Source organism: Pinus tabuliformis, chromosome 5_1, assembly GCF_031772625.1.
Source record: "Pinus tabuliformis cultivar Carrire ecotype Pingquan chromosome 5_1, CPIR1, whole genome shotgun sequence".
Lineage (NCBI taxonomy): Eukaryota > Viridiplantae > Streptophyta > Pinopsida > Pinales > Pinaceae > Pinus > Pinus tabuliformis.
The window spans coordinates 238,706,880-238,723,449 of NC_142305.1; the positions used below are offsets into that span (position 1 = coordinate 238,706,880).

The 16,570-nt window shown below is 41.5% G+C and overlaps 1 protein-coding gene across 2 annotated transcripts in view; it reads left to right on the forward strand.

Annotated features, from left to right (window-relative positions):
* Positions 1-530: 530 nt before the first annotated feature.
* The window catches only part of LOC149164291 (ARM repeat superfamily protein), a 275,018-nt gene continuing 258,978 nt past the window's right edge, over positions 531-16,570 (forward strand). Inside the window, exons 1-3 of one of the 2 annotated variants that reach the window (XM_089432016.1) lie at positions 537-790; positions 1,058-1,134; positions 13,940-14,062. In XM_089432016.1, the coding sequence (XP_089288142.1) occupies positions 1,081-1,134; positions 13,940-14,062 (177 nt within the window). In that variant the 5' untranslated portion in view covers positions 537-790; positions 1,058-1,080. Of the gene's footprint in view, positions 791-1,057; positions 1,135-13,939; positions 14,063-16,570 lie in introns of both variants that reach the window. The other variant, XM_089432017.1, reaches the window with a different exon arrangement.

A 16,570-nucleotide genomic window follows, 5' to 3' on the forward strand; every position in this document is an offset into this window, starting at 1 on the left:
TACTTGGTTCATGTACCGCTACCTAAACATGCACATAACTTGAAAGCTTACCATAGTTTTTGTGATTTATAGTGAATCTCACGACCTTTTGATTTAACTTTTCCTTATGGAAATCTTCTACCATGCTAAAGACTATTGCTATAAATACCCCATTATAAACACTAATATTTTGTTATTATAACTTTGTTTTTTATACTTTAGTATTACTTTTCTCCTTCCACAATTTTAATCCCCATTTAATTTAAGAAATATATTAATATATTAGTTATTAGCCTTCACTCACCCTATGTGGGTTTTTATTTTTATTTTTTTCTTCCTATTTAATATTCATCTTTTTATAATTAATCATAATATGAGCGTGCTTAAATTTTTCATTTTCAAATAAAAAATTAACCATACATTCTAGCGCATCCCTTCGGAACCGAATTGTTAACAATTTCTAATTTAGATTAAACCTAAAAAAGTAGAAGCAGAGTCATCTCGGCTGTTTATTTTAGTGTTAATTACCGGTCAATAAACGGTCCGATTTCCAATCCGTCAACAGACATGAAATATCCTCAATATTGAGACCATAAGCAAAGCTTCCACTGGTTATTTGAGTATCTTAGTGTGAGAATTACACGAACTTTGTTTGAGAACATGCTTTATTTTTTGATGCTATTCTCGACAGGCGGCGAAGCAAAATCACAGCAATCACAGGGATAATTGCATTGATTAACCCTACCGTTATTGCAATTTATATAATCAGTTTCTGGACATTTTTGTCCAATTGATTCTGGGGCACATTCAGGTTTGTAAACACTAAATTGCTTACTGTAATGTAGATTTGACTAGAGGCTACCGTTTAATATGTTAGCCTACAGATAAGTGGGTGCGATTTAATATGTTAGACTACATAATGTAGACTAAGTGGCTATGTTACTTTTAGCTGAATATTACTGCTCTGTAATTTCAAACTTTGTTTTAACGTAAACACCTCTGTGTATTCTACTGTAGTCCTTATGCATATATTTTGATTTTATACCGGAGATTATGACTTGGGCGTGTGCTTGGACAGGGAGTTTGAAGCAGCTATTAACTATGGCGACTGAAGTGGAAGAGCTGGTGGGATTCTTGTCATCACCTTCACCACAGGTATTTGTAACCATGATTCCTGCTCCCTTTTTGGATTTGCGACACTCTTCTGTATGCTTAACATGAGGAGCTTCAGAGAATTATTCTGTTTCTGAGAACTAGGCCCGGACCCAGTATGGGGTTTCCTCGCAAAACATTGTATCAGATGGGAGTAAATGAACTCATTATAACTATTAATATTATTGGGTTTTAGCAATTTGGGTTGTTCAAGCCAATTGAGTTAACCCTCTCTGGATTCGATCTTCTCCAGTCTTCTTTTTTCTTTTATCTCTCTGGAGTTTTAATGCTCCATGGCTTGTTCTACTTCTCTGATGTTTTAACTTTGGAATTCACTAGCTACTCCAATTCATTATTCCATTCATGTATCTTTTTCCAGGCCTGTTGGCCACTTTTGGCGACATTAGTATATAACTAAAATAAAATGACGGTACACAAGTTCAGCTGGATAGCAGGAATATTAAGAAGTTTGTTCTGATTATTAGGAATGGCCGCATGTTGTTTGCATAAGATTATATTATTCAATATTTCCAAATTTTGGCTGGTAGATCGAAAAAAGGACGTACTTCTATTGCTTGATTTTTTCCATCAGATCATATCTTCAAATCTTCAAAATTAGGACGAGATTTAGGTGATAGACTTCAACCCAATAAAGAAAATCAGTGCCACTTTGTTTGTATGAGATCATATCTTTGAGTTTTTGGACAAACGTTGGTTGGTATAGCTAGCAAAGGACACTGAGTGGCATACTCTTTGTTTAAGATTATATTTTTGAGGTTTAGGACGAACTTTAGTGTTAGTTTTCCAGCAAACCTAGCACCCAGTATTTAATTCCTAGCAGAAAGCTGATCTACTGAATAAATACACAGCTAGGTTCCTAACACAATAAAATTGAGCGGAAGCAAATATAGCAATCTCAATCACAATGACACAAACAGATTTCTGCCCAACAAGTTTTTCATTAAAATAATCCAAACTTACGTGGGTTCCTTTCCTGGGATAATGGCCCACCTGAAAAAATACAGAATACAATTACCCTGGATTTGATTGAGCAGATCTGCCCTAGATTGGTGTTTAATTTTTCCTGTAGATCTAGATCTCTAGTTTCTCTACATTCCCTCGGACATAGCACACTGCTCACGGAGATGCTGCTGTAGTAGTATCTTTCTCCTCTCCTTAGCCTTGCTTTTATAACTTTACATTGAGCTAAATCCCTAACCCTAACCCTAATCTCAAAGTGATTAACGGTCGGGATTAGATCTCGCTTCACTTGAGATCAACGGCTAAGATGAAGGACTTACTCACTAAAGTAAATTACTTTACTTTTCCTAAGATTCTTTTACCTCAATAAGCCAACATATTAATATGTGCTTTTTTCCTAAGTTAGACTTAGTCTAAGTTACATTAGCAGCTTGCTCAAACTTGATCAAGTGTTCTAAGGAAAATGTGGGTGACTTTTGCTTGCCTAGACACAAGGCCTATGTAGAAGTACCCGCCTGAGCTACAAAAATCAACATTTAGCTGGTAGACCCAAAGAAAAGAATTGCGTGGCTCGTGGAAATCTCATTCCAAGCATATGGTGACAAGTTATGTGAAGTAATTAGGCACACCCTTTTTAAGTGTTCCAGGAACAGAACATGACTAAAACAACAAATATCTTACAGTTGAGTTTGGACTTAAGAAAATGTCATAAAAGAGAGTTTGTATAGAGACCAAAATAATATCATAGATACAAGTAAAGGGCTGTTGTACCTTGTATTTTGCTTAGAATTTGAAAAAAAGAACAATGATGCAGAGATTTTTTTTCACGGGACATTTATTATGTGCTACCACGTTTTACTGTTTAGTCGTCCTATTCATTATATTTGTTCTTTGGCAGATTTTTTTTTTTTTTTTTTCTGAATATGACTACTTCTATTATCTTTACAAAACAAATATACAAAAAAGATTACAGAGGGCAAGGTTTAAGTGGATTTTCTCAGGCTCCTTGGCCTTGCCCATATTGCAGCACCCAACTTGAGAGAGTTCAAAATTGGGTGGTTCGCTGTACTCCTGCTGACTCTATTACATAACACTGATAGACTGTCCATTGCTGGAGTGAACATATGATGCACATAAACATATTTGACACGGACAAAGACATAGAACACTGGACGTATACACTGGACACTTGGACATTTACAAGCGACATTTGGACTGTAAAGCCAACATATGGAAAATGTAACTGAATTGCCCCGGAAAATCCCAAACAAAACATAAATTACCATGACAACATCATTCTTCGTCCATAGACTGGGGCTGCTCTGCAATTCTGCATCCGAAGTGGAGCGTGTTCTCCGAATCCGAGAGCTGAATGATTTTATGAGGACTGTCATTTCTGGCAAGTTCCCTCGGACCGGGCCAAGGAGCAGCACGCACCAAGGTATCAGCTACCGGATCCAGATTGAGGTCGGAGTCTTCCATTTTCTGCTTGCCCTTACACGAACCAGGCGGATGAGTGATTGCTCGTGCCGAGGGGCCAGCGTTTGGATTCGGATTGAGGCCAGGGCGTTCCAATTTCCTCCCTCCCGCGGGACCCGGAACTGACCATCCCATCCCAGGAATGAGCTCGGGCTGAGCCCCACCCCCTTCTTCACCCACGGGAAGGCCGGCAACAGGGGAGTCATCCCCACTGGGATGCTGCCTATGCTGTTGAGGCTCAATGCCATGCTCCACTGCAATTGTCACGATCAGAGAGGAATTGACATGCGGACAGGGGAGGCGATACCTGAGCATGGGAAGCTCTTTGTGACTGTCACCTTCACTTGGGCTGCTCTCCTTATGCCCTCCCACTTCGTCATTGCTATCCTGGAACCAACAAGGCTGAGAGGTGACTTCTATTGAAGAAGAAGGGGAGTGATGGTCATCTCTCGGCGGAGCGCGACCTTGAATTCCTCCCCTCCGGCTACCCATTCGTAACCTGTCTCGCGGCATACTTAAATGCCTTTCAAAGTCTATGCTGTGAACAGTCACCAGAATTAACGCTACTCCCAGTAGCAATAGCGAATTCCACCACCACTCTCGATCTCTGGCCTCAGGAGTCCAATACCTTAATGTGCCCGAGCTCCAGGAATTAGCGTCAAGGACCAGATAGCGATTAGCTTCCAGAACCAGGCTTGAGGGCCTGCACCACGAGCAGGCTTCCAGAGCCCACTTCCAAAACCTACCCCCAATTCCTGAATCCGCCTCTCGAGCCTTATGACAGAGCAAATTCGCCTTACGAACCCATTGACCGAGCAAATTCACCTCTCGAACTGCAAGAATTATCAATAAGACATTCAGCATATAACTCACAGTCTTCCTCCCACGATGTGTCGCAATCTCACATTCTCCCGTTTCCCCCCTCGGCTCTGCATTCACCTTGCGGCTAGCACAGAGGAGGGTCTCTCCACCAGACGCTCCATACTTCCGCAAACCAGCCATACTCCCCCGCTTAAACCTCTCCATCGCTCGACTGCTCACCTGCCTCCCTCGAGCCGAGAGGACAGGCATTAATGCCGTCTCATCTCCGGCCTTCACCACATTAAAACGCCTTAACGCCTTCACCCCATGGTACCACCTTTGCATGTGGTCTTGACACTCGGCCACGTGATGGCCCGTGTCATTCTTTCCGTTTTTAATCACCCGCATCCGGGGGTTCTTTGGCAGATTTAAATACAATAAGATAATATCTTTTTTTTTCTTGCTATGAAAAGAAGCAATCACCATTTGCATGATCAGTTATTGACATTGAAAGAATGCATTTGGAATACACGCATATTCAAAATTTTGCAATGCTTTGTGTTTGTATGGCCGAGTTTTATATAATTGACACCTTTTTAAGGTTTAGCCATCCTATATGAGATATGGTGCATAAGTAGTTTGCTGGTACATGTGCTCAAGGTAGGGAGTTTGATGGATTTAGTATTTGTATTTAGCAAAACTATAAATTTTGTGGTAGCTTACATGGTTACTCTAAAAGTGTTTAAATCATGTTTGAGAGTGCTTCATATGATGTGGGCTGCATGGTGTATGGAATCTATGGATGACCCTTGGGTGTGCCGTGATGCGCATACATACTAGAGTTGACTTGCTCATTGTTTGCTTGAGCTTCGATGAATTCTTATGTGGCATTCTTCCTTGGAGGATTGGATACCTAGACAGGTTGGCGACTCCTTCATGCATTGTGCATATGGAGGATGGTTACTTGCTTAGGAGAATGATTTACCTTGGAGGAGGAACATTGGGAATCCTAGAGGAGGGTGTTGTACCCTAGATGACATGGGGACACTTGGTCATTGGCATTTATTGAGGCTTGCCCTTGACTCGAGGATGCTTGGGTTGAGGGAGTGATCATGTAGGTGGGGTGGATGTGGAGGACCACAAGGCTTAGGAGGAGCGTTGGAGCTTTGGAGGCTTGAGGAGGTGGGAATGTTGGAAACAACGCGTAGAGTGCTCATGCCTTAGACCTTGCTTGTTGGACATTTTCACCTTGGAGCTTGACATGTATCACTTGTAAAGGGAGTGCCTCACATGTGAGCCTATTTGTGTAGAGTTAAAGTTGCTTGTAGTCGACTAGGTCCATACTATATTGTTGGCCTCATTTACCTCTCATATAAATAGAGGAATGAGAGTATCCTTTCATTCATTCATTGATCACACACTTGTATCAGAGATCTAAGGAGTGGAGGATAAAAGTCTCTCTTTCTTATACTCTTCATTGTATTATTACTCTCTGTCTTGAAGTGCTAGGGTTCTTGGAGAAGATCAAGGGAAATTCTAGGGGTTTCACCCCAAGGAGGCAAAGAAGCTAGGGTTTGTAATAAACCCTAGAGGGTAAAAGAAGCGTTGTATCTTGTAGCTGTTGTGAGAGAAGAAGACTAGGGTTTTGGAAACCCTAGTGATACTTGTTACGCTTGTTGGGGAGGAGAAAAGAAGGAAATGTTTTGCATGTGCTGGGAAGGACTTGTCGATGATGATATTAGCTTTTTGAGAATCCTTGGTGGATTGACCAACTTTGATTAGGAGTGATTCCTAGCTAGTACTTAGGAGGATTTGGTGTCTAGGGTTTTCATGGTTACCCTAATTAGGGTTTGGGGAGCTTGAGATTGCACCCGCTTGTAATATGCTGCAAGTATGTACATATACTTCATCTCTTATATATTAATTAAGTGTTGCTATATCCAATCATTGCGTGCTTGCAGATTTGATTTTCAGTTTATATTGTTTTTTGGATTGGGTGAATTCCAACACTTGTTGTTCATGTTGATTTGGCATAACATTGGGCTGAAATCATTAAGAGATTTAACATATGTCTTGAAGATAAGAGGGCATATTGATTGCTGTAAAATCTTCTCTAATAAAGTTATTTCAAATCTGTTAGACGCATGAAAAAGTGTGCCCCAAAGGTTGTAACTGTCTGATACTTTGGAATGAAGTATTTGCTGCGGTTTGCAGCTGTGATTAAATATTATAGATCAACCCTAAGGCTGAGAGCTCTCAAGGATTAGATCCAAAAAGGTTCTAGTAAGAGGTGAAATTTCTGAATTCGCAGTAAAAGTCTTAAACATAAATTTCTACGTTTTGAAGTTGCTCTTCTCAATCGGATGCATGATGGTCAAGATTTATGCTGACCATTTTACAAATTTTTATACGATTATTATAAGGATATTTTAACAATTTTCTCTCGGCTTGTAAAAATTTCTGTTTTCCCACCCCGGTTTTCAGTTTCACCTTATTTCTCCCATGTAGTTAAATGCCCATTCCCATAACCATACATTTAACAGACTGAAAAAATAAATATTGCTGAAAACACAAATTCTGGAAATTTTTCAGAATGCTGGAAATTGCAGAAATAAAAATCAGCAATTAAAAACAGCCATTAAAACACATTAAAACACTGATATTTTTGGTCAACTTGACCCTGGAAAAACCCCCTACAACTCTTAGGGAAAACCAGTTTGAGAGCTCTTCTTTATTTCTGAAAATTGTCTTTTTACAGTGAGAATTATTCAGCAAAAAATCAGCAAGCAAATTTACAACTTATCTCCTTTCCCGTGCCTCACAGCAATCTGGAAATTACAGCAAACAGGACAGCAATAAATGCTGTACGACTTCCGTTTTGTGTGCAGAAAAATCAGCAAACTGCTCCTCGATTTTTGTGCAAAAATCTGCCTTTCACTATGTGCTGAATCAGTTGTACAAATCTGCTCAACTGCTGCCTTGGAATGTGTGCCAAGCTGCTGTCTCCTTCTCCTTCCTGCTCAGAAATCTCTCTTGCTCTCATTCTCCCAATCTGCTCATGAAAGAATGAATGACTTTTTCCTCCTTTAATATAACTCCAAGTGACTTTTGGGTGATCCAAGTGACTTTTGGGTGATCTCTAAATCCAATGGCTGAAATAGATTTAGATCAATGGTTGAGATTAAATGCTCATTTAAATCTCACTTTCTATTTTTTAATTCACCCCACTTTAATAAAGACCCACTTAGTCATTTATTTCCAAAGTCACTTTTCCTTTCTAATTTTTCATTGACTTTATAAAAGTCACTTTAAAATTAGACTTAATAACTTTATCACTTAAAGTCACTTTTAAATTAGATTTAACTTTATAAAATTATAAAGTCACTTTAGGAGAAAAATTAAATTCTTTTGGACACTTTTCCCTAGGCCAAAGATCAAAGCCTAAGGGAACCACCTGTCCTCCGGTACCAAATTTCAACACTCCCTCTTACCGAGGAAGGTGTTCCTCACCACACCCATCTTGTCTCTGAAGTAGACATGCTTGCCCCGTGGTAAGGCTTTGGTAAGGATATCTGCAACCTGCTCATCAGTGGAAATATACTCAAGCTTCACAGCTCCCTTCTGAACATAGTCTCTGATGAAATGATATCTGATCCCGATATGCTTTGACCTGTCATGAAATACTGGATTCTCCGTGAGTTTAATGCAACTCTGATTATCACAGTAAATCACTGAAGGTCTCAACGGCTGACCAAATAAGCCAAACAACATCTTGCGAAGCCAGATAGCCTCACAACTAGCTATACTGGCTGCCATATACTCTGCTTCCGCTGAACTCAGTGCTACTGACTGCTGCTTCCGGCTGAACCATGACACTACTGCTGAACCCAACCCAAAACAACACCCTGAAGTGCTCTTCCTATCAGAAGCACAACCTGCCCAATCAGAATCAATGTATCCTGCCAATCTCACTCCATCTCCCTGCCTGTAGTCCAAACCATAATCCACTGTCCCCTGCAAGTACCGCAAAATGTGTTTTGCAGCCACCCAGTGAACCTTCCTAGGCTCACACATAAACTGACTCATCATGTTGACTGCAAAACAGATATCTGGTCTAGTGTTGACCAAATACATCAAGGAACCAATCAGCTGCCTGTACAATGTGGGATCCACCAACTCGGAATCCGAAGCATGAAGCTTCTTCTAGTTGGTGATCATCGGTGTCGACATGGGTCTACAATCCTCCATGTGGAATCTGCTAAGGATGTCCACAATATACTTCCCCTGCCCCAGGAAGAAATGCCCCTCCTCCTGCCACACCTCCAAACCCAAAAAGTAATGCATCAAGCCAATGTCCTTCATCTCAAACTCCGCCGCAAGATCTCTCTTGCAGTGCTCTATGAGTCTCTCTGCACCTGTAATGATCAAGTCATCCACATACAGCACCAGAATGAGAGGCTCCTCAACAATCACAATAAAGTAAAGGTTCGGATCTGCCTCACTCTTTGTGAAACCCATCCCCTGCAAGTATGCATCTATCCTGGAGTACCAAGCTCTGGGAGCTTGCTTCAGGCCATAAAGGGCCTTCTTCAATCTGCACACATGGGACTCCTTCCCATGCACCTCAAAGCCCTGTGGCTGCTCAATGTACACCTCCTCCTGTATGAAGCCATTGAGAAATGCGGTCTTCACATCCATCTGGTGGATCTTCCAACCCATCTCTGCTGCTATCGATATAATGGAGCGGATCGAAGTATATCGAGCCACGGGAGCGAAGGTCTCCTCATAATCAACTCCCTCTACCTGGGAGAACCCTCTAGCCACAAACCTCGCTTTGAATTTCTCAATGCTGCCATCTGCAGCATGCTTTACCTTGTAAAGCCATCTGGAAGTAACCACGGATTTGCCCTCAGGCCTCGGCACCACCTCCCAAACATCATTCTTCATGATAGAAGAATACTCCTCCTGCATGGCCTCTCTCCAGACCTGCTGGCTAGCTGCCTCCTCATAGCTAGAAGGCTCAGAGTCAAGGATGCTGGTAACCATCGCCATATAGCTACATAACCTCTCAGGTGGTCTACTCTCTCTGACCGGCCTCTTCGGCTCAGCAACAGATGTGGCATCTCTCAAGGTGTCCTGAAGCCACTTGGGCTTCCTCTTCCCTGAGCATGCTTCTCCCATAGGAGAATGAAACTCCTCCTCCTCATCACCATCAGTAGCCTGAACTCCTGACTGTCTGTCTGCTGTCCTCCTGCCTGCACCTGAACCTGTAGAAGCTGAGGTACCGTGTGAACTGTCCATCAGTGGACTCCCTAGTGAACTGCTCTGTGAATTGCTCTGCATGCTGCCCGGAGCACCACCCCTCTGGCTCGGCGAGCCACTGCTCACTGATGGACCTGACATCCTCATAGATGTACCTCCGGATCCTCCTGATCCCTGCCCACTGGATCCTTGCGACTGACTCAACTGCTGCTGAGGGTCTGGTTGATCCAGATACTCTAACTCCCGTGACCTCCTAAAGGCCCTGTCCTCCTCGAACTTCACATCCCGTCTGACAACAACTCTCCTCTGTGCAGGAATGTAAATCCGAAAGGCCTTTGAGGTCTCACTGTAGCCCACAAAGATACCCTTCTCTGCGGTGGGCTCTAGTTTGGTCCTCTTCTCTTTGGGTATATAGGAGTATGTAATGCATCCAAAGATATGAAGATGACCAATATCAGGCTTCTTCCCAGAGAAAGCCTCCTCCGGAGTCATGTGCCCCAAAGCACGATGCGGACTCCTGTTCTGCAAGTAAACAGCTGTGTTGCAGGCCTCTGCCCACAAGAACAATGGCAACCCCTGATCATGTATCATGGCTTTGGCAGCCTCTATGATGGATCTGTTCTTCCTCTCCGCAACCCCGTTCTGCTGGGGGTTGTAAGGAACAGTGAACTCCCTCCTAATGCCTGCCTCCGCACAATAGTCAACAAACTCTCCAAGGGTGTACTCTCCTCCATTGTCCGACCTCAAGGACTTGATCTTTCGACCTGTCTGAGTCTCCACAAGAGCTCTGAACTCCTGAAACCGCTTGAAGACCTCACTCTTGGTCTTCAAAAAATAAATCCAGGTCCTCCTGGAGTGATCATCAATGAATAAAACATAGTACTCATATCCACTCAAGGAAACATGAGACATCCGACCGCTCACATCGGAATGAATCAAATCAAGTATCCCCGTCGCTCTGCTGTCACTGCTGGGAAAAGGGGATTTGGCAAACTTGCCCATCACACAACCTCTGCAAGTATCAAAGTGATCAGTACTGAAATCTGGCACACCTGTAGTGATCTCCTGCAATGTCCTCAAGGCTCCATGATACATGTGTCCCATCCTGCGGTGCCAAATCTCACACAGCTCAGAACTGCTAGCTCTGCTGTCGGTACTACTGCTCAATGCCAAAAGGGGTTGGAATGCAAACTTGTACACCTTTGCATGGCGTACACCTATCACTCTAGCTGAATCAGCTGGAGTGCCCCTGGGATACATCAACACCTGTCCTCCCTTGAACAGTACCTCATATCCTCTGTCCTCCAAAGCTGAGACGGATATGAGGTTCTTCCTCATCCCTGGCACATAAAGAACCTCTGACACCTTCAAGGGAGGTTTGGACTCCCTCTGAAATGTCACTGTCCCCAACCCGACTGCTCTAACAACTCTGTCATCACCGAGTACTACCTCAATATCAGTGCCACTCTCTGAAAGCTCTGAGAAGTACTCCCGGACTCCTGTCATGTGACGTGAAGCCCCACTGTCCACATACCAGATACCTGAAGATGCTCCGCTAATCGAGGGAAAAGCATGCTCCCTCTGAACCTGTGTGGCAGGTGATCCTGTACTAGAGGACTCACACGTAGTGAACGCAAACTCTCGGTCAAAACGACCAGCAAAGTCCTCAATCTCTGCTGAAGCTGCCACGTCCTGGTTCTTCCCCTTCTTCTTCTTCTCCGGACACACAACTGCATAGTGTCCCATCTTTTGACAATTCCAACACTTCACCTTGGAATAGTCCTTCTGTGTGTTCCCCTGTTTACCTTTACCTTTGCCTTTGCCCCCACCACCACTTGTGGAAGCCTGCTTCTTCCCTTTGCCTTTCTTGCCTCCTGCCACCAGTGCTACGTCCTCATCCTGCTCAACTGGCTTGGCTGCCCCAAGCTGTCATTTCCTGATCTCTGTCTGAATACAATCATCCCAAAACCTCTCCCATGTGGGAAGGGTCTCACGTGCACAAACCCCATCAGCAAAGTTCAACCATGAACGGGGGAGGCCATTCACTGCAATACGCACCAACTCAGTGGATGGAATGGCCTCTCCAATCGCTGCCAACTCATCTCTCACATTGGTAAACTTTGTGAGATATCCAGCTGCACTATCATTCCCCATCTTAATGTTCTTCAGCTTCTCCTTCAGGACCATCTTCCGGTTCTCATTGTAACTCTGGTAGAGATTGGACAATGCTGTCCACATCTCATGGGCATTGCTCTTTCCTCTCACATGAGGAATGCAATGGTCTTTGATTCCGTCTAGAATCAGCCTCTTACCCTTATTGTTCTTCTTTTTATACTCAACCAACTGAGTAACATCAGTGAGCACAACAACAGGGTTTTGTGCGGTATGCACCATGATATCCCAGACTTCTGCCTCCTCAAAGATACTCTGCATTCTCTCCTTCCAAACGCTGTAATTTATATGCCCATCCAACCTATCCTCCACCCTCAATCCCAATGACATCCTGCTGTCCTAAAACTGAAAAATAGCACTGCTGTAGTAAAGATAAAACTGCTGTTTATGAAAAAATCAGCTTGCTGGAATTTTCTGAGTGAAAAATCAGCAACTGTAATTTTTCCTTTTGCTGTCCCAAACTGCCCTTCAGCACTCAAGCTCTGATACCATGTAAAAATTTCTGTTTTCCCACCCCGGTTTTCAGTTTCACCTTATTTCTCCCATGTAGTTAAATGCCCATTCCCATAACCATACATTTAACAGACTGAAAAAATAAATATTGCTGAAAACACAAATTCTGGAAATTTTTCAGAATGCTGGAAATTGCAGAAATAAAAATCAGCAATTAAAAACAGCCATTAAAACACATTAAAACACTGATATTTTTGGTCAACTTGACCCTGGAAAAACCCCCTACAACTCTTGGGGAAAACCAGTTTGAGAGCTCTTCTTTATTTCTGAAAATGGTCTTTTTACAGTGAGAATTATTCAGCAAAAAATCAGCAAGCAAATTTACAACTTATCTCCTTTCCCGTGCCTCACAGCAATCTGGAAATTACAGCAAACAGGACAGCAATAAATGCTGTACGACCTCCGTTTTGTGTGCAGAAAAATCAGCAAACTGCTCTTCGATTTTTGTGCAAAATCTGCTTTTCACTATGTGCTGAATCAGCTGTACAAATCTGCTCAACTGCTGCCTTGGAATGTGTGCCAAGCTGCTGTCTCCTTCTCCTTCCTGCTCAGAAATCTCTTTTGCTCTCATTCTCCCAATCTGCTCATGAAAGAATGAATGACCTTTTCCTCCTTTTCCTCCTTTAATATAACTCCAAGTGACTTTTGGGTGATCCAAGTGACTTTTGGGTGATTTCTAAATCCAATGGCTGAAATAGATTTAGATCAATGGTTGAGATTAAATGCTCATTTAAATCTCACTTTCTATTTTTTAATTCACCCCACTTTAATAAAGATCCACTTAGTCATTTATTTCCAAAGTCACTTTTCCTTTCTAATTTTTCATTGACTTTATAAAAGTCACTTTAAAATTAGACTTAATAACTTTATCACTTAAAGTCACTTTTAAATTAGATTTAACTTTATAAAATTATAAAGTCACTTTAGGAGAAAAATTAAATTCTTTTGGACACTTTTCCCTAGGCCAAAGATCAAAGCCTAAGGGAACCACCTGTCCTCCAGTACCAAATTTCAACACGGCTTTCATAAATTCTTCTTTTTTAATTTCCCTATTGGAAGAAGTTCTGTTGTTCCATAAATTAGTAAAATTGACATTCCCCACTTCCCCCGGAGATTCAGAAACTTTCCATATTTCAAGCTCTCGTATTTGATGATGTTATACAAATATCTCCAATAGCTAGAGAGGTATTCATTTTCTGAAGACAGTGTTTGATCCTTATCCCGATATTTCGGAGTTAGAACAAAATATCTATCGTACATATAGAGTGGCTACTTGATCTACCTTGTCATATTCTGAAGCTTAATATCTAAATAGAGAGTTTGAGGTTTGTCTTAATATTTGCACAATAAGTAATGCTGATCACTGGTTGTTTCAGTCATTGTTTAATGTAATTGAATTCTGCATGTTAAATTGTTTACATGAACTGGCACATTTCATGGGATACATATGTCTTGAATTTCAGCTTTAAACAATGTACTGCTAAGAAGCTTGTGCATGCATTTGCAAAAATGACATCAAGTATACAGTTAAAAGTTAATAATAATGATATTTTTTTCTATTTCTGCCATTATGATGATATTTTATGTGTGCTTATACCAGGTGAAAAAGGCAGCAGTGGATATTGTCCAAGGATTAACTGGTTCAGAAGAGGGAGTTCGAAGTCTTGCTAATCATTCAAAGGCTCTTTTGCCTTCACTTTTGCATCTTGTTGGTGATAAAAAGGTATCACTTTCTCCATCATTTTACTAATTCTGGAGCTCAACTTACAATGAAAACATGTGGTATAATAACTACTTGTCTGTAGCATTTGTCCTCAAATGGATAACTAGTCAGAGTAAATATCACCCCCATGAAAAAACATGTTAGATGCATTCCTTACAACTTTTGATCCATTCTTACAATGCATTCCATAATCCCAGTATAATTTAATTATCTTGGGCTTATGATGATAAGAATAATATTGATATATGCATTGGTTTTGTTGAAATTTTAACTCATTATGTGCAGATCTGAACTCAAGTATCAAACCTAGAACGGAAAATGAAAATGTTACAAAACATTAACCGAAATTACTCCTTTTTAAAAACAGATACCATAGAAGTGTACCTTAGAAATAGAGATACAACATAACTGAATTGGGATCAATTTTCCGAGTGACCGGTCGTACATCTGAGAAATACTACTACTGAAAATCAAAATCAGCAAGATTGTAATCTATAGCAATAACTGTTAATTTTAGGTATGTTCTATGCTTAGAGCAATTTATTTCAATTTTCACAGTTAGCTCCATATCTTTTCAGATTACCAATCACATCAGCATTAAAGTAAACTGCAGATAGAACATAAACATAAATCGCAGAAGACAAGCCAAGACAAGAGGACACAAGATGTGGCGCTAGCCAGGGACAAACCCCAATGTGGGGAAACCCTTGATAAATTCTTCTTCTATGTTCTTCAATAGTTCAGCAAAGAAAGAGAGAGAGAGATAGTACATTTACAACAGAAGTCAATATTTTGACTTTCTATATTTATATGAGATCAGTTGAAGACATGCTACTTCAACTGATTCTCCAAGGTGACTGCTTCACCTATCATAGTGTTTTCTTCAATAGTTCAGCAGAGAAAGAGAGAGAGAGATAGTACATTTACAACAGAAGTCAACATTTTGACTTTCTATATCTATATGAGATCAGTTGAAGACATGCTACTTCAACTGATTCTCCAAGGTGACTGCTTCACCTATCATAGTGTTGTATTTCGTCACGGTGCTGCACCTAGTCACTGAGCTACTCCCATCACTGAGCTGCAACTCATCATCATGTTGCACCTTATTATTATGTTGTACTTCATCGTCTCAGTGCTGCACCCAAATATCACTGAGCTGTTCTCAACATCATGGATCTGCATCTAATGTTGTACACATTGCTGATCTGCCTGCTATGCTGTACTTGATTATCAGTTGCACTTGTCACAGTGTTTTCACCCAATCATACACAAGACATACTCAATACATCATCATGCTGCAATGCCTTGTTGCTACATCATGCTGCTGTTATACTTCTGTTGCTTCATCATGCTGCAACACTATACTTCTGTTGCTTCATTATACTGCCATATGTATATCAGCCTTAGCTGCTTGCTATGGCTTGCAGCCTAGCAAAGCAGCTAGGCTATAGTTCCAGAATCCTCCAAGCAGTCCCAAACTAAACAATCCTTCTTTTGTCATGCTGTCACCTACAACAATCTGAATTTATACACTGTCCTTTCTGACCTCTTTATATTGTGGCTCAGCTTCCTTGCAAACCGAGCTCAAGAACAGCCCTATCATGCCCAAACAGCCCTGAAATAGACCACATTGTAACCTACAGCGATGTGGCTTTATCACAGAATTCCCACGCTGATTTTTCTAGACTCCTTCACGATGTTATAGGGCTCCTTCTGCTGCAACTAGGTCACCTCTTGTTGCGGCTAGGTCTCTCCTCATATTGATGCGGCTATGGCTTCATTATGACAGCGACTAGATCTCCTCTCTAGGGCTGCGGTTAGATGTCTCCCTTGACTGCGTATTAGGCCCTCCTCCTTGCTGTGGATTAGGCCTCTCTCAACTGCAGTTAGGGCCTCCTTTAGTCAACGGATGAGGGCTTCTTTAGACTGCGTATAAGTGCCTCCCTTTGCTGCTTAGATCATCATTGATAGCTGTCAAGAGTACCTTCAAATAGGGCACCCTTAAATGCTGCGGATAGATTTACTGCGGCTAGGGCATCATATTGCAGCTAGGGCATCATCTTAGGCCAACGTATACTCTTAGTGTCTCTCCTCCACCAAAACCCAAAGATGTGGAGAGGAGGAGATCACATGAAGAGTATATGTGTGTGACAAATGACTTCAAGTCCTCTTCTATTTATACTAAAACAGGTTGAATAGACATGACTGTTGGGCTTCTGAACCTACATAAGTTGCTGGCCGACTTGACAATTTGTCCATAATCAAAATAAATTTATATCTTCATAAATACTTATTGGAATCGGATGATCTTTAAATCAATCCTACACCTCTCAATGAGAGGGATCCAAGAAAAATATCAGCTGCCATAAATAAGATGACCCACATGCAGTTTGGCCCTAGTTGCCAATTTTAACAATAACCAATAGTCTTCTCATTGACCATGAAATAATGATTCCAATGACTCAATACAAGAGAGAGATATCTTAGGAAGCTAGGAAAAATGAT